Raw genomic sequence first — 22,918 nt, forward strand, 5'->3', positions numbered from 1 at the left:
TGCCTGGCCTATTTATGTATTATAAAAAGTGACAGTAGTACCATTTTAGTTGGCCTGAATGTTTTCAAGCCTTGAAATAAATCTTGACTAAGTGAAAAAAAAGATGGACATTACTAACATCCTTAGAATTCCTAAAGCATTAAACAGAATGATGAGGCCACACTGTAATGACCCAGCCCAGGAGGAGCTGAAAAACTCCCCACTTTCTCTTGCTTATTTTCTTCCAATCTAAATCAATAGGCATATTAGGATATCTCCCATGACCTTTCCTGGGAGACAGAATTAAACATTTTAACTTAAAAGGGTCTCTGATGTGATGTCAATGTTCCTCTGACAGTGGAAGAGTTAGAGAAATCTGTGACTCTTTTCTCTCTGGTGAAAATGTAAATGATCTACATGAGGACAAACCTGCAGACTGGGCTTACTGGCATCATATTCTGAGGGCAGATAAATTTTTAAATGTTGTTATATAATTAAAATGATTGCAGAAATTTTTAACCATTTATTACAAAAATGCTTAAGTTAATTAAACTTACAATTCAACTAGTCCACTCCAGTATCCACCTAATGCCACAGTGAACACCGCAATTACAAAAATAACCACCATAGTATAATCAAAGTTAGGCCACGATGGAGAATACATTTTCACAGTAATGTTATCTCCTAGAGTCTGAAAGGCAAAATAACAGTTAAACACAGGAATAACTTTTCTTTCTACTATAGTCATAACAGCAATAGTCCACATTTCACTCTGGAATGGACATTATACATCAGACAGTCAAGAAGACTAGAATTATTGTCTGATGACATGATATATTCTCTAGTCAAAAGTATGATGATATGCTTTGGTTTATAAAATCTTTAAAGTACAGTGTTCTACACAATCATATTTTGTTCAGGAATTTAAAGTTAAGATAAATGACATGACAAGAGATTTTTAAAGAACTGAAAACAAACATCCTTTCTAAAGTTTAGGCTTTGAGACACTTGGTGCCAAATGAGAGATGAGTACTTTCCAAACAAAAACTTGATAGGCCTTATAGCTTCTTGTTAGCAAATGGAGCAAATATAACACTCAAAATTAAACATTAGTGATTAAAAATAAAGAGATACAGTATTTATAAACTTTATCTAATATGTAGTTGCTAATTTACCTGGTTCATATCTCTAAAGTCTTTGTAGCTTATAAATGCAATCAGTATTTTCACATCAGGAAATTCAGATCTGTTACCTGAGGGAGGAAACTAAAAAAGAAAAAATTATGAAAACTTATTTACTACTAATATATTTATAGAATAAAATACTATTCCATTAAATATAAATATTACGTCTTTCTTTAAGTTATAAGACAAAATTTCAGGTATTCTTTCTTAATACTCTAAGTTCTCAAAATTGAATCCTTTTAACATGAACTTAAACTGATAAATGCTATAATATATATAGCATTTATGATATATTCATATTACATATGTGTAATACATATATATCTATATATATATGCATATATATATATTTGTTCCTAACAAAGTCTTATCTGCTCTAGGAATAGAAAAACTGAAAAACTTTCCAAGTAAATGCCTATTAGATCTTGATTATTTATTTACAAAGAATCTTGCCATCAGATCATTCAAAACTCAGCCTCCAAACCACACACAAAGACGTTAATTCCATTTTTGTGAAATTTCACATCATGAACTCAAAATAAGATATGATTGTTTTTATAACTTACTAGGACACTGTTATTGACAACTAACATTGCTTCAGCACCTCCTTTCTGTGCAATTCTGGCTTTTTCAAGAAAATGGCAGCTTCCCCATGGAACCACAACTGCTTTGCTCTTTATGCCAACAGGAGGAATATCAGAAAGGTTGCATAGTGGTGTGGAAGTCAGATTCATCAAACTAATGGAAGTCTGAAAATAAGAAATGTCTTTTTAACATGTTAAAAATCTATTTCATCCTAAATGCATTCAGTTATAGATACTGCCTTTGGTTATCAATATTGGTTTAAGACAATATCTTTTGAATGAGATATTTAGGCTTAGAATTAAGTATTTTAAAATTCCCTATTTTCCCAGAGAGAAAAATACTTGAGAAAAATCAATAATTATTTATTAACAACCGTACATGACAATGGTTCACACAATAAAACATAATTATCAGTCCTTCTCACTTCTTCAATATTTTTTCTTTTTTCTTTTTTCTTTTTAAATAGAGACAGGGTGTCACTATGCTGACCAGATTGGTCTTGACCACTTGGTCTCAAATGATCCTCCCATCTTGACATCCCAAAGTGCTAGGGTTACAGGTATCAGCCATTGTACACAGCGTTCTTCACTATTTTTTTTTTTTTTCAGAGACGAAGTCTCACCCTGTTGCCCAGGCTGGAGTGCAGTGGCATGATCTCAGCTCACTGCAAGCTCTGCCTCCTGGGTTCACACAATTCTCCTGCCTCAGCCTCCTGAGTAGCTGGGACTACAGGTGCCTGCCACCACACCCAGCTAATTTTTGTATTTTTAGTAGAGAAGGGGTTTCACTGTGTTAGCCAGGATGGTCTTGATCTCCTGACCTCATGATCCACCCGCCTTGGCCTCCCAAAGTGCTGGGATTACAGGCATGAGCCACCGTGCCCAGCCTCCTTCTTCACTATTTTTATGTTTATGAATAGTAACTGTGATTTACTTACTGCATTTTCTAGGGTACTTGGAAGAGCTGTCCAATAAGGGTTATAAAGCATGCAGTAGTCCTTGGTTGTGCCATTTCCAGACGCGTGCAAGATTGCTTCCTGAGCGGCTGTCTAGGAGACAAACAATAACTTTCAAACTTGCAATGTTATGGCTTGCCAACAACTAAGGATTTTAATAAAGCTATTTATATGCAGGGTTGATCACATTTCCTTGAGAGGGATGGTCTTCCATGAATTTGTTTCTTCTTGTTTGAGGAAATAAAAAGGATGGTTAGGAATATTAAAACTATACACAATTGCCCAGCACACCTTCTTTAAGGAAGATACGTCACTTTCTTAAGGGAGTAACAATTATGACTCTTGTTATAAGGGCCGTACCCCAGGGAGAATTCTTGCTATGATGTAATTTCAATACTTGACAGCTGGAAACTTTCCTTTCCAATCTCCTATGAATTATTACTTCATTGTTTATATTATTTTCTTTTTGACACAGAGTCTTGCTCTGTCACCCAGACTGGAGTGCAGTAGCACAATCTTGGCTCACTGCAACCTCCACCTCCTGGGTTCAAGCAATTCTCCTGCCTCAGCCTCCCAAGTAGTTGGTACTACAGGCGCGTGTTACCATGCCCAGCTAATTTTTGTATTTTTGGTAGAGACAGGGTTTCACCATGTTGGTCAGGCTGGTCTCGAATTCCTGACCTCCCAAACTGCTGGGATTATAGGTGTGAACCACCGCACCTGGCCATTGTTTATATTCTATAAAACAACATGTACTCAAAATCCATCAATCTGTCTTACGTTCCATATTCTACTAGGAACTAGGGTACAAAGAAAAAAAGTACATTATCATTTCTAAGTGCTATCTTTGGAAGAGAACCAGCTGGAACTTGAAGTAAATTATTCTTGCTCATGTTTTCAAAATTCTGCAACTGCCTATTCAAAAAGACCAATCCAGAATTTAAAGTACAGAAAAAGAAAAGCTTTGTCTCATTTCCCACTACCTGGAAAGAAAAGCCAAGAGGTAAGAAGTGATTGGAAAGAATAACTATTGTACCTGGGGGGAGAGGAGAGTATAAAATGAAGAAATATCCAAAAATATTTAGAATACACATCACAATAGATTAAGAGTTCACATCACAATTTCCTTAAAACTTGGCTCAATACAAATCCTTCTCTCGTCCTCTGAGCAAATCTTTTTCTAAAACCGTAAGGAAGGAAAAAGAAAGAATGCTTGGCAAATGTTGATGTACTAAGCTTCTGCCACCAAAGCACATTATTAGATTGAATCACATGACACTGCTGATATTTGACCAATTTTAATCTAGAAAACTGGTAGTTTCATACAAGTCAACGTAAGTTTCTAATGAGTATAGAAATGTTCTAATCCCATGCTCTGTTACCTAAAATGTCCCTTGAACATTTTGGATTAGAGGGTTTATGCCATACTTGGGGCTGCACAGCTTATGGATCTAAGCAAGTATAGGGAATTCATAAAACATGCCATCAGATTACATAGAATTAGAAAAGGAAATAAGATGTGAAAAAGAGAAATGTAGTTTTCATTCAGCTATATACTTGGTGGCTATGAATGGATTCTGACAGCAGAGATGAACTAGTATTTTACATTCTTATGATATAACAAACTACATGCTAGGTTACTTTCATACATTTTTTCTGATTCAATGTCACTGTTTTTACAAACAAGGGCTCTGAGACTCAGACAAGTCACTAACGTAACCTACCTAAGGTCATATAGTAAAATCACTTACAGTTCTAACTAAAGAAGATAATCCTGCAGATAAACATGAAGGTTGCTTAGATTTAATTTAAACATTTTTGGAAAGAATGCTTCATAAGTGAATTGGGTACTTCTTACTGCATCCAACAAAATAACACATTAACATCATGATTTCCTGCACTAGTGATGCTGACTTTGACGATCTGGTTAAGGTGGTAACCGCAGGATTTCTCTAGTGTAAAGACATGTTTTTCCCTTTATGTTTGATGAGTAAGTAATCTATGGCACCATGTGAACAGCCCAACAGCTTCTTCTCACCAGGATATTAGCCTCCATGATGATCCTTGCCTAAATTTAATTTCCCATATCATACTAGAGATTACAAAATGGTGAATTTTTAAAATATTGTCATTCCTTCTACCCTTACTGGCTAGTATCCTTTTTTTTTTTTTTTTTTTTTTTTTTGAGACGGAGTTTCGCTCTTGTTGCCCAGGCTGGAGTGCAATGGCATGATCTTGGCTCACTGCAACCTCCGCCTCTGGGGTCAAGCAATTCTCCTGCTTCAGCCTCCCGAGTAGCTGGGATTATAGGTGCCTGCCACCACGCACAGCTAATTTTTTGTATTTTAGTAGAGACGGGGTTTTGTCACGCTGGCCAGGCTGGTGTGGAACTCCTGACCTCAGGTGATCCACCCACCTCAGCCTCCCAAAGTACTGGGATAACAGGTGTGAGCCACTGCACCCAGCCATATCCTTCTTTTTAAAAGAGCTTTACTCTCTCCCCTACCATCTTTTAGTATCAGTAGAGATGCATTAATTTTTTAAAAATTTCAGTGTGGTATAATTACGATGGTTTGTCTGATATTCAAATTGTTCCAAATTTGGTCATTTAGAACCTCTTCTAGCTGGCTCTTTGTATCCTTTATACAAGACTCATGCCTTTAATCTCGGCACTTTGGGAGGCTGAGGCGGGTGGATCTCCTGAGGTCAGGAGTTCGAGATCAGCCTGGCCGATATGGCGAAACCCCGTCTCTACTAAAAATACAAAAATTAGGCTGGGCGCAGTGGCTCACACTTGTCATTCCAGCACCTCGGGAGGCCGAGGCGGGTAGACCACCTGAGGTCAGGAGTTTGAGACCATCCTGATCAACATGGTGAAACCCTGTCTGTACTAAAAATACAAGAATTAGTTGGGTGTGGTAGTGGGCGCCTGTAATCCTAGCTACTCAGGAGGCTGAGGCAGGAAAATTGCTTGAACCTGGAGAGTGGAGGTTGCAGTGAGCCGAGATCGTGCCACTGCACTCCAGCCTGTGCAACAGAGCAAGACTCCATCTGGAAAAAAAAAAAAACCCAAAAAAACAAAAAACAAGTCTTTGAGGACTTCTTGTTTTTTTGACACAGGTATCCTAGGCTGACCTTGTCCTTTATCTGCTATACATCCGGATCCAGCCATTCCATTAAGCTCCTTGTGGAGAGGAAAGATACCCAGATCAGGATCTGGGTCTTAACTGTGCATGCTGCTGCTCAAGTGGTATAACCTTTTTAATAAAAAATGAGCAGCATCTATCAAAAATTGTAATACATAGAATCTTGTGATTCATATCTACAGATATAGTATGCAAAAGCACAAAGATAAATGTATAAGGATATTAACTGCAATATTGTATGTAATAGCAAAAAAACCCAACTTCCACCAATAAGGTAACTGTTACATTATGATATGCACAGTACACAGCTACTCAAAACAAAGAGCCAGATCTATTTCTAGAAACAGAAGATGTCCATAGTGAGTTTTAGAGTGATATTTATAGTATAATCCTATTTTTATATAATGACCCCTCAAGAAGCCCCTACAATGTATCTGTGCATTTATATGAGCTTGAGGAAAAATGTGGAGAGATACATAAAGAGGCTATTAAAAGAAAAGAACATGCAGCAAATTTTGTGAGGGAGCCAGCATGCCCAAACAAGTTAAGCCTTTCCATGACATTTTAAATATCTTAGTAAAATTTCTCATAGATATTGCATAGCTTCGAAAATTCAGTTTACTACAATAGGTATGGTAGAAAGGTTAAGAGCACGAGTTTTTAAATGATAGTACAAGGATACAATGCTAGTTTCATCATTTACTGGTTATGTTATAAGTTATTTAACCTATCTTAAGTTTCAATATCCTCAGCTTTGAGATAACAATAAACACTCAGACCTCACAGTTATGATAAGGATTAAGTTAGATGAGGCAACTGTTTATACACATTAATCTCTTAATAAATATATCTAGCACCTTGCCAAGTACTTATGCAACGTAAAAGAAATACAAAAGATTAATGGTTGGAAGATTAGTGGTTACTTGGGTCCTGGTGGGATGTGGAGATAAGGGGTACAGCTAAAGGACATGGAGTTTCTTTCTCTCTTTTTTTCTTTTTTTTTGAGACAGAGTCTCACTCTAAAGCCCAGGCTGGAGTGCAATGGCGTGATCTCGGCTCACTGCAATCTCCGCCTCCCGAGTTCAAGCAATTGTCCTGCCTCAGCCTCCTGAGTTGCTGGGATTACAGGAGCCCACCACCAGGCCTGGCTAATTTTTGTATTTTTAGTAGAGACGGGGTTTCACCATGTTGGCCAGGCTGGTCTCAAACTCCTGACCTCAGACGATCCGCCCGTCTCAGCCTCCCAAAGTGCTGGGATTACAGGCGTGAGCCACCATGCCCGGACTTATTTCTTTCTTAAAAGACTTTATTTTAGAGCAGTTTTAGTTTTACAGCAAAATAAAGCAGAGAATACAGAGTTTTGACATAGCCTCTTATCCTACACAGGTGTAGCCTCTCCCAGTATCAATATCCCACAGCAGAGTGGTACATTTGTTACAACTGATGAACCTCCGTTGACACATCGTTATCATCCAAAGCCCATAGTTTACATTAGGGTTCATTCTTGGTGTACATCCTATGGGTTTTGATAAGTGTACAATGACACATATCCATCATTACAGCATTGTACTACATAGTTTCACTGCCCTAAAATTCCTCAGTGCTCTACCTATTAAGTTTCTTTTTCTGATGATGAAAACGTTATAAAATTGGCTGTGGTGATAGTTGCACATATCTGTGAATATACTAAATACTATTGACTTATACATTTTAAATGGGTGAATTGTTTGGTATGCAAATTATACGTCAATAAAGATGTTGAAAAAATAACACAAAACAAGAAAGTATAGTCTTACTGGGGAGATTAAAAGCAAACTTGAAACTAATAATCATGAGCAGGAAGTAATTAAAGCCAAAGACTTCCTAGCAAAAACTTTAATAGTTTTTAAGTTATTAAAAACACAAATTGGCCAGGCGTGGTGGCTCATGCCTGTAATCCCAGCACTTTGGGAGGCCTAGGTGGGCGGATCAACTGAAGTCAGGTGTTCGAGACCAGCCTGACCAACATGGAGAAACCCTGTCTCTACTAAAAAATAAAAAATTAGCTGGGCATGGTGGCCCATGCCTGTAATCCCAGCTACTCGGGAGGCTGAGGCAGGAGAATCACTTGAACCCAGGAGGCAGAGGTTGCGGTGAGCCAAGATCGAGCCATTGCACTCCAGCCTGGGCAACAAGAGTGAAACTCGGTCTCAAAAAACAGAAACGAAAACAAAACAAAAACAACAACAAAAAAAACCCAAATTCGGGGCCAGGCATGGTGGCCCACACCTGTAATCCCAGCACTTTGGGAGGCCTAGGCAGGAGGATCACGAGGTCAGGAGATCAAAACCATCCTGTCTAAGAAGGTGAAACCCCGTTTCTACTAAAAATAAAAAAATCAGCCGAGCGTGGTGGCATGTGCCTATAGTCCCAGCTACTCGGAAGGCTGAGGCAGGAGAATCGCTTGAACCCGGGAGGCAGAGGTTGTAGTGAGCCAAGTTCGCGCCACTGCATTCCAGCCTGGGTGACAGAACGAGACTCTGTCTCAAAAAAAAAAAAAAAAAAAAAAGCAAATTTGGAAGGGCATGGTGGCTCACGCCTACAATCCCAGTGCTTTGGGAGGCCAATGCTGGAGGGCCACTTGAGGCCAGGAGTTCTAGACCAGTCTGGGCAATATGGAGAGATCTCGTTTCTACAAAAAAATAAAAAATTAGCTTGGTGTACGGGCGTGTACCTATAGTCCCAGCTACTCCAGAGGCTGAGGTGAAAGGATTGCTTGAGGCTTGGAGGTTGAAGCTGCAGGGAGCCATGACCATGCCACTGCACTCCAGCCTAGGGCCTAGGTGACAGAAGGACACCCTGTCTCAAAAAAAAAAAAAAAAAAAAAAAAAAGAAGAAAAGAAAAAAGCAAATTCTTGGGCCCCATTCCAGACCTACTGAATCAGAAGTTCTGACCAATTTATGTTTTAACAAGCCCTTCTGGAGATTCTGACATCAGTTAAAGTTTGAGAACCACTGCTATAGGAGCAGTGCTTATAGGAGACAAGATCTTGCCATGGTACTCAGGCTGGTCTCAAACTCCTGGCCTCAAGTGATCCTCCCACCTCAGCCTCTCAAAGTGCTGGGATTACAGTTATCAGCCACCATGCTTGGCCTGATATTCTGCATTTCTAATAAGCTCCTAGGTGATGCTGATGGTCAATGGACCACACCTTGAGTAACAAGGCTATAAAAGAACAGAACAGTGGAAACCACAGTGCTGTGTCAATTAAGTTGGGAAACATACAGAAAATGGGCTTGAAAGTCAGGGTCTGGACTGGGCGTGGTGGCTCATGCCTGTAATCCCAGCACTTTGGGAGGCTGAGGTGGGCGGATCACGAGGTCAGGAGATCAAGACCATCCTGGCTAAATGGTGAAACCCCGTCCCTACTAAAAATACAAAAAAATTAGCCGGGTGTGGTGGTGGGCGCCTGTAGACCCACTTACTCTGGAGGCTGAGGCAGGAGAATGGCGTGAACCTGGGAGGCGGAGCTTGCAGTGAGCTGAGATCACGCCACTGCATTCCAGTCTGACAGAGTCAGACTCCGTCTCAAAAAAAAAAAAAAAAAGTCAGGGTCTGTTTGAACATTACAAGTGCCAAATTAGGTGATCCACTCATACTAGTATTAGATCATTTGACAAAGATCCTTCCTTTTCACCCTCCAAGTTAGAGACATGCTCCAGAATGTCTGAATTTTCCTTTGTAATAAACTGTGGTCTGGTCTTCTATGGCTTCATTAAAACCTTAAAAAAAATTCTTTTAGTAAAAAGTTTAGTATCAAGAGCTAAAAGAGGCTGGGCATGGTGGCTCATACCTGGAATCCCAGCACATTGGGAAGCTGAGGTGGGAAGATCGCTTGAGGCCAGGAGTTTGAGATGAGCCTGGACAACATAGCCAGACCCTATATCAATTGACAAAAATCATTTAAGAGGTAGAAGGGATTTAGAAATAACATAATCTAGTCTCTTCATCATATATATGAAACAGATCCAAAATGACCAAAAGGATGAGGTCAGTCAGTCTCAGGCCTAGAACTGGGCTCTCTAAAACCGAGATCAGCGGTCTTTGAAATCTGCTGTCACTTCAAGTCCCTTCACACAGCTAGATCTCCAAGCACCTCATTCTCAGTGCCCAACCATCACACTCCAGTTTTAATAATGATCACATATTTCTCTGCATTCGCTGTTAACTCCTTCCCTTCTACAATACTGGCATGGGTTTCCTACAGCTTCTCAAGTTCCTCTAATAACCAATCAGTTCCTCCCACATCCTAAATCCTTTCTTTTTTTTTTTTTTTTGAGACAGAGTCTCACCTCGGCCTCCCAAAGTGCTGGGATTACAGGCGTGAGCCACCACGCCCGGCCCTAAATCCTTTCCTTATACTCTTCTAAATACTCCCAATTCTAGGACTGTAGAGCTCATGGAACTCCTTTCCCTATGACAAATGCTCCTTACTGCTCACCCCCAATCTTCCTTTTACAGGCCAATTCCTTCAGACTGGTCCTGGAATCGAGTGTCCTCCAGGGCCATCAAATCAAGCTCACAACAGAATCTTTATATTCAGCATCTTATTTGATCCTTACACACAAAGGAAGCAAGTTTACTAGCCCATACTGTGAAGTTCTACTTCCTTTTTCTCTGACTTTATGAGGTGCCTGTTATGGTATTCTGGGATCTCATGAACAATTTTAATTTACTTTGTCCAGATCAACTGACTTCAATCATATTCCCTATCATTTTCTTTTCAAATTAAAGAATTTTAATGTTTCCAGCCTGTACAACATGGCGAAACCCCGTCTCTATTAAAAATACAAAAATTAGCCAGGCATGGTGGCAGGCGCCTATAATCCCAGCTACTCGGGAGGCTGAGGCCTGAGAATCGCTTGAACCCAGGAGGTGGAAGTTGCGGTGAGCTGAGATTGAGCCACTGCACTCCAGCCTGGGCGACAGAGTGAGACTCTGTCTCAATTAAAAAAAAAAAAAAAAAAGGCCGGGCGCGGTGGCTCACGCCTGTAATCCCAGCACTTTGGGAGGCTGAGGCGGGTGGATCACGAGGTCAGGAGGTCGAGACCATCCTGGCTAACACGGTGAAACCCCGTCTCTACTAAAAATACAAAAAATTAGCCAGGCAATGTGGTGGACGCCTGTAGTCCCAGCTACTCAGGAGGCTGAGGCCGGAGAATGGCGTGAACCCGGGAGGCGGAGCTTGCAGTGAGCTGAGATGGCGTCACTGCACTCCAGCCTGGGCGACAGAGCAAGACTCCATCTCAAAAAAAAAAAAAAGAACAATTTTAATGTTTAAATATATCTTAATGTTGCCTATTCCTTTGATCATTTAGAGTCTCACTCTGTCGCCCAGGCTAGAGTGCAGTGGCGTGATCTCGGCTCACTGCAAGCTCTGCCTCCCAGGTTCACGCCATTCTCCTGCCTCAGCCTCCCGAGTTGCTGGGACTAGAGCAGGTGCCCTCCTGGCCAATTTTTTGGTATTTTTAGTAGAGATGGGGTTTCACCATGTTGGCCAGGATGGTCTCGATCTCTTGACCGCGTGATCTGCCTGCCTCAGCCTCCCAAAGTGCTGGGATTATAGGCGTGAGCCATCACGCCCAGCCATTTATGATTTACATTAGAATTCACAAACTCAAATGCCTACAAGGCCAGGCAAGTAATATAAATGCTTAAGTCAGAACTGATTTAAGACCATAGGGCATGGTAAAGCTTGGCAAATTCTGGCCTAAAAACAATCAACTTAAAAAAAATTTTTACTATCTTCAGGGAACGGCCTATACTTGGAGACTTTATGGTTTGGATTTTCATAAACGGACCAAATTTCAGGTGATTTTAAACAACTGATCAAATATATAATAAGCATATCTATCTATCTATCTATCTATCTATCTATCTATCTACCTACCTACCTACCTACAGGATCTCACTCTATCACCCAGGCTACAGAACAGAGGCATGGTTGCAGCTCACTGCTGCCTTCAACTCCTGGGTGACTCACCTCACCCTCCTGAGCAGCTGGGACTACAGGCATGATCCACTGTACCCAGCTAATTTATAAAGTTTTTTTAAAGACGGGGTCTTACTATTATACTGTGCAGTCTGGCCTCAAACTTCTGGCCTCAAGCAATCCTCCTGCCTCAGCCTCCCGAAGTGCTGGTATTACAGGCATGAGCCACCATGCCTGGCCAACTTTTCCTATTTTTAAGCCTTTTCTTATAAATAAAGTTCACATATTTATCCTATCAGTCTTGTACCCTATTTTTGATTCAGAAAAAAATTATTAGCTGGGTACAGTGGCTCACACCTGTAATCCTAGCACTTTGAGAGGCGGAGGTAGGAGGACTGTTTGAACCCTGGAGTTTGAGACTAGCCAGGGCAACAGAGCAAGATTCTGTCTCTATTAAAACATATATAACCTATTTATATTACATTAATAAGAAAAAAAGGCCAGGCGCAGTGGCTCACGCCTGTAATCCCAACATTTTGGGAGGCCGAGGCAGGTGGATCACAAGGTCAGGAGAACGAGACCATCCTGGCTAACACGGTGAAACCCCGTCTCTACTAAAAATATAAAAAATTAGCTGGGCATGGTGGTGGGTGCCTGCAGTCCCAGCTACTCGGGAGGCTGAGGCAGGAGAATGGCATGAAGCCAGGAGGCAGAGGTTGCAGTGAGCCGAGATTGCGCCACTGCACTCTAGCCTGGGCGACAGAACGAGACTCTGTCTCAAAAAAAAAAAAAAAAAAAAGAAAAGAAAAGAAAAGAAAAATTATTACTGCCTAATTTAGTGGAAAAATAGCAAAAGACCTTGGTTCTAGTCCTATTTTTCATGACTTTCTATGTGATCTAGGATAAGTCATAATTTTCCTGAACCTTCTCAGGATTTTTTGAGTTTCAAAGGAGATTATAGGTGTTGAATTTTGGGAAAGAGATATATAGCCATTAGTGACTTAGAAAGGAGCCAATGGGTTGTAGAAATCACAGACAGTTCAGAGGCAAGGTAAAACAAAAATTGTGAAGAACCTGAAAGTTAAAAGGAGGAAATGTAATAAACCTAGCATGTTTTAGTCAGCTCAGGCTTCATAACAAAGTACCACAAACTGGGTGGTTTAAACAACAGAAATTTATTTTCTCACAGTTCTGGATCAGGTGCCAGTTGGGCCAGTTTCTAGTGAAGGCTCTCTTCCTGGCTTATAGATAGCTACCTTCTCACTGTGTCCTCACATGGCAAAGAGAGAGAGAGAAAGCTCTCTGATGTCTTTTTTTTTTTTTATTTCCCCCAAGACAGTCTTGCTCTGTCGCCCAGGCTGGAGTGCAAAGGCACGATCTTGGCTCACTGCAACCTCTGCCTCCTGGGTTCCAGTGATTCTCCTGCCTCAGCCTCCCGTGTAGCTGGGGTTACAGGCACCCACCACCGTGCCCAGCTAATTTGTGTATTTTTAGTAGAGACGGGGTTTCATCATGTTGGCCAGGCTGGTTTCGAACTCCTGACCTCAGGATCCGCCTGCCTCAGCCTCCCAAAGTGCTGGGATTACAAGTATGAGCCACCACACCTGGCCTGATGTCTTTTCTTAAAATGGCACTAATCCTATCATGAGGGTCCCGTCTTCATGAGCTCATCTAAACCTAATGATTTCCTGAAGGACCCATCTCCAAATATCAATACACTGGGGGTTATGGCTTCACCATATGAATTTGGGGTGGGGCTGTTGGGGGTGTGGGGGACACAATTCATTCCACAGCACAGCAGCTCAGCAGATTTCTTAACTGCCTGGGTAGCAGAACATACCTACTTTCCCCTGGAGGTTGAGAGAACAGAGCAGAAGAGAAAGAATTGAAGAATCTTTGAGTTGGTGTAGTATACAAAAGGAAGGCAAATTTTCAGCAACAGATTTTTCTGCTGGGGATCCTGATTATCATTTCATTGTATCAAGCTCAAGATGCAGCTATATGCTACTTCAAATTCTTTGAAGAAAAAAAAATCAACAAAACTATTTTTTCATTTGTGTGTGTGTGTGTGTTTTTAGAGACATGGTCTTCTCTGTCACCCAGGCTGGAGTACAGTGGCGTGATCATAGCTAACTGCAACCTCAAACTCCTGAGCTTAAGTGATCCTCCTACCTCAGCCTCCCAAGTAGCTGGGACTAGAGACACAAGCCACCATGCTCAGCTAATTTTTAAATTTTTTGTAGAGGTGGGGTCTTGCTATGTTGACCAGGCTGGTCTGAAACTCCTAGCCTCAAGCAATCCTCCAAAACAGAACTTTTATAAAGACACTATGAGGAAGACTCAGGATTCTTCAAAGAACTTTGAAGCAATTTAAAAAGACAGAGCTGCGGGCATGGTGGCTCACACCTGCAACCCCACACTTTGGGAGGATGAGGCAGGCAGATCACCTGAGGTCAGGAGTTCGAGAGTAGCCTGACCAATGTGGAGAAACCCCCGTCTCTACTAAAAATACAAAATTAGCTGGGCGTGGTGGTGCATGCTTGTAATCCCAGCCACTTGGGAGGCTGAGGCAGGAGAATTGCTTGTACCCGGGAAGCAGAGGTTGTGATGAGCTGGGATCGCACCATTGCACTTCAGCCTGGGCAACAAGAGTGAAACTCCATCTCAAAAAATAATAATAATAAATAAAATAAAAAGAGCCAGGGCCAAGAGCAGTGGCTCACGCCTGTAATCCTAGCACTTTGGGAGGCCGAGGTGGATGGATTGCCTGAGCTCAGGAGTTTGAGACCAGCCTGGGCAACACAGTGAAACCCCGTTTCTTCTAAAATACAAAAAATTAGCCGGGCATCACGACGTGCACCTGTAATCCTACTCGGGAGGCTGAGGCAGGAGAATTGCTAGAACCCAGGAGGCAGAGGCTGCAGTGAGCCGAGATAAGGCCACTGCACTCCAGCCTAGGCTACAGAGCAAGACTCCATCTCAAAAAAAAAAAAAAAAAAGACAGAGCCAGCATAAACAATATCCATTGTCTTTGAAACAGAATCCCATGACTGGGTCCACACTGAGAAATAAAGTTCTGACCATTGCGACCCAGGGTCGAGGTTGAACTGGGGAAGGAGAGGTGCAAAATGTAATTATGGCAGCCAGGCATGGTGACTCATGTCTGTAATCCCAGCACTTTGGGAGGCCAAGGCAGGAAGATCACCTGAGGTCAGGAGTTCGAGACCAGCCTGGGCAACATGGTGAAACCCCATCTCTACTAAAATTACAAAAATTAGCCAGGTGTGGTGGCAGGCACCTGTAATCCCAGGTACTTGGGAGGCTGAGGCAGGAGAATCACTCGAACCCAGGAAGTGGAGGCTGCAGTGAGCTGAGATCGCACCACTGCACTCCAGCCTGGACGACAGAGCAAGACTCCATCTCAAAAAAAAAAAAAAAAAAAAACCCCAAAAGTACTTATGGCAAGGTCAAGACACAGCTAACTACCTGCTAGGCACTCATTTAATTTCTAGACCTAATGGGTTTAAAAAATATTAAAACAGCCAGATGTGCTGTAGCTTCAGTTCAAAATACACAGTGAGGTCACTCTGATGTGAAGATGACAAGATGAGGAGGGTAGGCAAATGATCTTTAAGGGCCTTTCCAATACTAAATGCTCTGCCTCTTCTAGATGGATGTGCCAGTGGTTTCTGAAGACTATGTGCTGCTTCTATTATAGATGAGGATGTTGGCCCTGTTATTACATGACTAAGGGGAAGCAGTGCCAGTTTCTTTTTTTTTTTTTTTTTTTTTTTTTTTTGAGACGGAGTCTCGCTCTGTCACACAGGCTGGAGTGCAGTGGCACGATCTTGGCTTACTGCAACCTCTGCCTCCCGGGTTCAAGTAATTCTTCCGCCTCAGCCTCCCAAGTAGCTGGGATAACAGGCATGCGCCACCACGCCTGGCTAATTTTTTTGTGTGTGTGTATTTTTTTTTTAGTAGAGACGGGGTTTCACCATATTGGCCAGGCTGGTCTCAAACTCCTGACCTTGTGATCCACCCACCTGGACCTCTCAAAGTGCTGGGATGACAGGTGTGAGCCACCACGCCCGGACAAGTAGTGCCAGTTTCAAGAGCCCAGAGAGGAGAAATGAAATGATTGAGCTGGCATCACTAATCAAATGAACTCAGAAAGGCTACCTAGAGCTGTAAAATTAGGGAAGAGGAATAAACAAAGGGCTTCAGGGAGAAAATGTTAGAAGACTTCAGACAGAGTTGGAGGAAAGGAACTAAGTATACAGAAAGGAGAAAGAACTCCAGCTGAGGAAAAGGAAACCAGATCTACCCAAGTTCTCAGAACACGAAAGGAATGAGAAAGAACATCTCAGGAAATTAAAGGAAGGAGGAACCAAGAAGAAAACAAATCCATAAAGAAATCAACAAGAAATAGAAAAATCAGTGATACTAGCTGGTATCGAAAAAAAGATCCTTACAATTTAAACAGATATTGTCAGTTTATTCAGTCATCAGGACATTACATCCCATATAATAAGATGCACACCAAACATTTGCAGTGTAGGAAAAATGTTACTTAATCTTCACAACAACCCTAGAACCGGGGAATATAGAACCCGAGATTACCATGGTGAGGTACAACAAAGCACATAGGTGCAATATAAAAGGCCTAAAATCGCCGGGCGTGGTGGCTCACGCCTGTAATCCCAGCACTTTGGGAGGCCGAAGAGGGTGGATCACGAGGTCAGGAGTTCGAGACCAGCCTGATCAACATAGTGAAACCCCCATCTCTACTAAAAATACAAAAATTAGCTGGGCGTGGTGGTGCTTGCCTGTGATCCCAGCTACTCGGGAGGCTGAGGCAGGAGAATTGCTTGAACCTGGGAGGCGGAGGTTGCAGTGAGCCGAGATCGCGCCACTGCACTCCAGCCTGGGTGACAGAGTGAGACTCCGTCTCGAAAAAAACAAAAACAACAACAAAAAAAGGCCTAAAATCCAGAACGTGGGAGACAGCCTAGATACAATTTAGAACAGGGATGATCTTTAGATTTGTGAAGGCTATGAAATCATATGACAAGTCTACTTAAGTAGAGTTTTCTGGTGAGAGGGCTCAGGGCCTTTAATAAGAATTTCAATGTGAGTTTATGAGGAACTGATGTATCACTAAGCTATTAATTTATGTTGAAAAGGGATTAGTACGAATGTGATATATATTCATTCTTAAAATCAGCTCAAGAGATTCAAATGAAAATGAATGCAAAAACTCTTTGAAAAGTTTTATATCTAGGTTATAGTTTTGCATACATCTACATACTATCTGAATATCTTTTGGACATAAGTATTATCTGTCTGATTACACAGTCAACACCTTAAAGACTCCGACTAACACTTCTACTTTGTTGCTCTTTTTATATCGAACACCCCTCCCCCAGCAATTTTTAGATACATTCTCTCAGGTTCCTTATGTTGCCTGTCAAAGTTATGAATACACCAAAAGGCACTTACTTTTTGGCTTAGATTTTGGTTTTTCAATAAATATTAAAGACACTTTTGTATTCACTAATACTAACCCCTTAAACTGGAGAGTCAGCAAAACAGTCTTTCAAAGAAATCACACATTCTAATAGAACGAAACAAGCTTACACGACACCAATTCTGTAATAAATAACATGCGTAAGTTTCCAACCTGAAACTCCCGAAGTAAAAGTCACTAGAAACAAAAACTGAAACACCGGGTTCCTGACACCCCACTCCCACACTGAAGCTCGAATTACTTGAGGCTGAATTTTAAAACACTATTACTTCTCTGTGACTATGAAAACAAATCTATGAACACATATTTCTTACTTACATTTAACCGACGCTCCCCACCCATCCCTTTAAATTAGGCAGAAAACTGAAAACCACTAAAAGCATTACATTTTGGTGTCTCCTTTTAAAAGTTATTTTAAATTACTGCTATTAAAACCCACCCCTCCAAAAAAAAAAAAAAAAAACCCTCATAACAGAATCAAATGAGCCCTAAGGCGAAGCAGGAGCTACAGTGGGGGAAGGAAATTTTAAAAAGACATCCGTGTTAGTGCAATTAAAGTGCAGTCCTCGAACCGCTAAACATCCTGGCGCCTTGTATATATATTTTTTTCTTCCCAAGGGTAAAAAGCGGTAAGAAAGGCTTAGACAATAAAACCCAGAGGTCAATTTTAAATATGCTGGGACAGTGAGCAACTATCGAGAAGCATCAAGGTCAACGCAACCTAAGGGGCTCCTCTGATCTTTTTGCGGTAGGTATTTCGCCAGACTTCAATGGGCGGGAACCGAGTGGGGGGCGGGAAAGTTGGGGGAAAGAGGGTGGAAAAGAGGAGGCTGGAAGGAAAGAGATGAGTAATGGAAAGGGGAGGGGAGGAAAGAGGAGTGCGAGAGCAGGCCGCGGAGGTGCGGGCAGAGGGGAGGCCGGGCGGGGAGTAGGGGAAGGGAGCCCCGGCCTTGGCCCCGGCCCCGCCCAGCCCCTGGGAGGCCTGCACGCCTTCCCGCCCCCTTACCAGCGGGAGCAGGAAGCCCCAGAGTAGGGCGGCCCCGGCAGGGGACAGCCGCCGCTGCGGCCCCATCGGACTGGTGGGTGCCGGGTGGGACGGCACGGCGCGGCGCAGCTCACTCGGCGGAGTAGGCTCGGGGTCCCGCCGCTGCGCTGCCTCCGTGGCCGGGCCGGACCGGACCGGACAGGCGCGGGCGGCCGGGCTACGACTGGACCGCCGCTGCTACAGCGGCCGCCACGGCAGCGCGACTTCCTCTTCCGGCCCCGCCCGTAAGATGCGGAAACCCCCGCGCCGGGCTCGGAGAGTCCCAGCGCTCTCCCGGTATCGAGGCGTCCCGGCGTCCCGGCGCTACGAGGCCACCGGCTGCGGGTCTGAGCCTGTCGCTTTCCGGCTGCCCGACTTTAACTCACACCGAAGCCTGGCGGGAGAACGGATTTCTCAAGGCTCGGAAGTGTCTGAGCGTCTGCTCGGTTCCCCAGTAACTACCCGAGTGTTGCATGCAGCCAGAAATCTAAGGGTCAGCCTAATTCATCTGCCTGTCATTTGTTCCTGGCCACTCTGACTCACCACATAACCCAGATCCATCCACTTTCTCCAGAACTGCTGCCACCACTCTATCCGGGCCACCAACTTCTCTCTCCTCCAAACGGGTCTCAGTTTCCCCTCCGGACAGCCCAGTAGCCACATAGCAGTCCCAGAGCCATCTTTCAAAACATATAAGTCAGATCATGTCTCTCTCTATCACACTTGGAATAAAATAAAAACTTGGCCGGGTGTGATGGCTCACACCTGTAATACCAGCATTTGGATGGCGGAGGTGGGCGGATCACAAGGTCAAGAAATCGAGACCATCCTGGCCAACATGGTGGAACCAAGTCTGTACTAAAAATACAAAAAATTAGCTGGGCGTGGTGGCACACACCTGTTGTCCCAGCTACTCGGGAGGCGGAGGCAGTAGAATCGCTTGAACCGGGTAGGCGGAGGTTGCAGTGAGCCGAGATCGTGCCACTGCACTCCAACCTGGGCGACAGAGCGAGACTCGGTCTCCAAAAAAAAAAAAAAAAAAAAAAAAAATCAAAACTCTGCTCTAGCCTGCAAAGGTAAATCTGGCCCCTGCCTTCCTGTCTCCCCATCTTCACTACTTTCCCACACTTTAAGGCGCATGGACCTTTGGCCCTCCCGGCCTTTGCTCTGGTGGGCCGCCCGGACTTTGCTCTGGTAGTCCTCCCTGCTGGAGTGCTCTTCTCTCCAAAGCTCAGAATGCCTGCCTTGTTGACATTCACTTATCAGCTTCAATGTCGCTTCCCCAGATGGGACTTCCTGACATACCCAATCTAAAGTACCTGTCCAGTCACTTTCTTTTCTTTTCTTTTCTCTCTTTTTTTTTTTTTTTTTTTTTTTTTGAGACGGAGTTTCGCTTTTCTTGCCCAGGCCGGAGTGCGATGGTGCAATCTCGGCACACTGCAACCTCCGCCTCCGGGTTCAAGCAATTCTCCTGCCTCAGCCTCCCCAGTAGCTGGGATTACAGGCGCGTGCCACCACACCCGGCTAATTTTGTATTTTTAGTAGAGACGGGGTTTCACCATGTTGGTCAGGCTGGTCTCAAACTCTCGACCTCAGGTGATCCACCCGCTTTGGCCTCCCAAAGTGTTGGGATTACAGGCATGAGCCACCGCACCCGGCCTGTCCAGTCACTTTCATATTATTGTTTATTTTAATTATCTGCACAGCACTTTTCATTCTATGTATAGGTTCATTTATTTATGCCACCTCCCACTTCATAGCAAGGGGTGTCTTTGCTTTGTTGACTGCTATACCCTTTACATCTACAGTATTTGGCATATAGTAGGTCCTCAGATATTTGTTGGATGAATATTTAATATCAAATGCTGAATAGGACAGTGTGCCTGCCACCCCACAGCTCATAGTTTAACGAGGGACACAGATGTGTGAGCAAACACAGTTCAGGGTGAGCAGTGACTCTTGTTTGCACAAGATGTTATGGAAGTATCAAAAGGAGTTATAAAAGGGGTGCCAGGAAAAATACCAGCCTGAGCTGAGTCTGGGTGAGTTAATTTTAGCCAGGCAAAGGGTAGAAGAAGGGGGGCACTTCCAGGAAGAGTGAGCCATTAGTGTCAAAGCCAAAGGTGGCATTGAAGGAACTGCAAAACTTGGGCTTGGCTGAAGTTATGAGTGGTGAAAGATGACATGTGAGAAGAGGCCAGAGGCAAAATCATAAATACATTGGGACTGTTTGTGACTTTGGGCTTTGTCCTGCCAGGGGTAGAGAACAAATGAATAATAAATAGGGCAATGACATACACTTTCTGTTTTAGAAAGCTCTCTATGGTGGCTGGCAGGGCAGCAGACGTGTTGAAACAGGTCAAGAAGTGGAAGCCAGGACACCTGTTAGACATCTGTAGTAACAAAATCCAGGGACACTGAGGGATTGAACTGTGGCAGAAGAAATAGGGAGGAGGAGATGGATCTAAAAGATTTGTAGTAGAATTTGGTAACTTTGAAGACATGGAGATAAAGGGAGAGGTATGATTCCCAGGGTCTTGCCCTGGGCTATTTATTGAGTTGGGTGCCAAAGGCGAAGTAGGTGGGGGTTGATGGGATAAATGGGGTGGGGGGGAATACTTTTGGAAGTGGGTTTGAAATGCTTTTAGGATATCCAAGTGCAAATATCTGCTGTCAATGGCTATGTGGGTTGGTCTGAAGCTTAGGGGCACAGTGAGGTAAGAACTGCCTCATCTGCTGCCAATCAATTCTGGACTCTTTTCATACTTTCCAGTTGCCCACAGCAAGCCAGGTTCCCCACCCCCTCCTTTTCTTTTTGTTTTGAGATGGAGTTTCACTCCTGTTGCCCAGGCTGGAGTGCAATGGCATGATCTCATCTCACTGCAACCCCCGCCTCCCAGGTTCAAGCGATTCTCCTACCTCAGCCTCCCAAGTAGCTGGAAATACAGGTGCCCGCCAACACACCCGGCTAATTTTTGTATTTTTAGTAGAGACGGGGTTTCATCATGTTGGCCAGACTGGTCTTGAACTTCTGACCTCAGGTGATCTGCCTGCCTCAGCCTCCCAAAGTACTGGGATTACAGGCGTGAGCCACCGTGCCCAGCCTAGGTTCCCCTTTTATAGAATAGCTGTATGGACTGGATGACTTCATCTCTAAATATTCCCATCTGCCTCTCGTGGCTCTTTGCCTAGTGAATCTCTAAACTGGCTCCTGGGCTATCAGAAGAGCTCTAGTTTTTGTTTGTTTTTATTTTTTGAGACAGGGTCTCACTCTGTGCCCCAGGCTGAAGTGCAGTGGCACGATCTCGGCTCACTGCAGCCTCGACCTCCCAGCTCAGGTGATTCTCCCACCTTAGCCTCCTGGGTAGCTGAGACTACAGGCATGCACAACCACGACTGGCTAATTTTGGTATTTTTTTTTTTGTAGAGATGAGGTCTCGCTGTGTTACCAGCTGGTCTTGAACTCCTGCACTCAGGTGATCTGCCTACCTCCCAAAGTGCTGGAACTTGTGAAAGGAAAATAAATCTTGGGACCCCAAAATCACTAAGCCAAAGGGAAAAGTCAAGTAGAGAACTGCTTAGTGGAAACTTGCCTCACATTCTATTCCTTAAAAGCGGATGGATCTGGGTTGTGTGGTGAATCAGGATTGTTAAAGCTCCCCAGATGATTCTAATATGCAGCTAAGGTTGAGAAATGTTGGCTTAGACTGTGATTCTTAAAGTGTGGCTCCTGGATCAGCATATCAGAAATACCTGGGAACTATAAGAAATGCAAATTCTTGGCCGGGCGCGGTGGCTCACGCCTGTAATCCCAGCACTTTGGGAGGCCGAGGCGGGTGGATCACGAGGTCAGCAGATCGAGACCATCCTGGCTAACATGGTGAAACCCCGTCTCTACTGAAAAAAAAAAAAAAAAAGAAAGAAATGCAAATTCTTGGACCTCACCCCACAAACTCTGGGAGTAGCGTCCATCAATCTATTCTATTAATAACAAGTTCCCTGTGTGATTCTGATGTATGCTGAAGTTTGAGAACCATTGGCTTAAAGCAATGTCCCTCAACGCTGGCTGCATATTAGAGTGATCTGAGAAATTAAAATGAAACATAAATCCCATGCTCCAACACGAATTAAACTGAAAGGAAAAATAGATGAATTCATAATTACAGTTAAAGATTTCAAGTGAAATCTTTTAATAATTGAAAGAACAAGTAGGCAGAAAATCAGCAGGGATACAGAAGACTTGATCAACACCATTGACCAACTTGACCTAATTGGCATTTATAGAACTCTCCACCCAACAACTACTTAATTTTAAGGGTACATAGGACCTTCACCAAATAAACTATTTGGCCATAAAACACATCTTGATAAGTTTAAGAGGTTTTTTTTTTCTGTTTTTTTTTTTTTTTCGAGACGGAGTCTCACTCAGTCACCCAGGCTGGAGTGCAGTGGCACAATCTTGGCTCACTGCAAGCTGCGCCTTCCGGGTTCACACCATTCTCCTGCCTCAGCCTTCCGAGTAGCTGGGACTACAGGCACCTGCCAC

The 22,918-nt window shown here is 43.2% G+C and overlaps 1 protein-coding gene across 8 annotated transcripts in view; it reads right to left on the reverse strand.

The window, feature by feature from the left end:
- SPPL2A (signal peptide peptidase like 2A) overlaps positions 1–19,102 on the reverse strand; it is a 58,791-nt gene extending 39,689 nt beyond the window's left edge. For 3 of the 8 annotated variants that reach the window (XM_063794947.1, XM_063794945.1, XM_009429120.5), the window contains exons 1-5: positions 18,355–18,721; positions 2,686–2,796; positions 1,730–1,912; positions 1,155–1,244; positions 537–670 (exon numbers count right to left, since the gene is read on the reverse strand). In XM_063794947.1, coding sequence (XP_063651017.1) covers positions 537–670; positions 1,155–1,244; positions 1,730–1,912; positions 2,686–2,796; positions 18,355–18,420 — 584 coding nt within the window. In that variant the 5' untranslated portion in view covers positions 18,421–18,721. Of the gene's footprint in view, positions 1–536; positions 671–1,154; positions 1,245–1,729; positions 1,913–2,685; positions 2,797–18,354 lie in introns of all 8 variants that reach the window. The other 5 variants (XM_016928231.3, XM_016928232.4, XM_063794946.1 and 2 more) reach the window with 5 other exon arrangements.
- Between the last annotated feature and the right edge of the window lie 3,816 nt (positions 19,103–22,918).

Source organism: Pan troglodytes, chromosome 16 (genome assembly GCF_028858775.2).
Source record: "Pan troglodytes isolate AG18354 chromosome 16, NHGRI_mPanTro3-v2.0_pri, whole genome shotgun sequence".
Classification (NCBI taxonomy): domain Eukaryota; kingdom Metazoa; phylum Chordata; class Mammalia; order Primates; family Hominidae; genus Pan; species Pan troglodytes.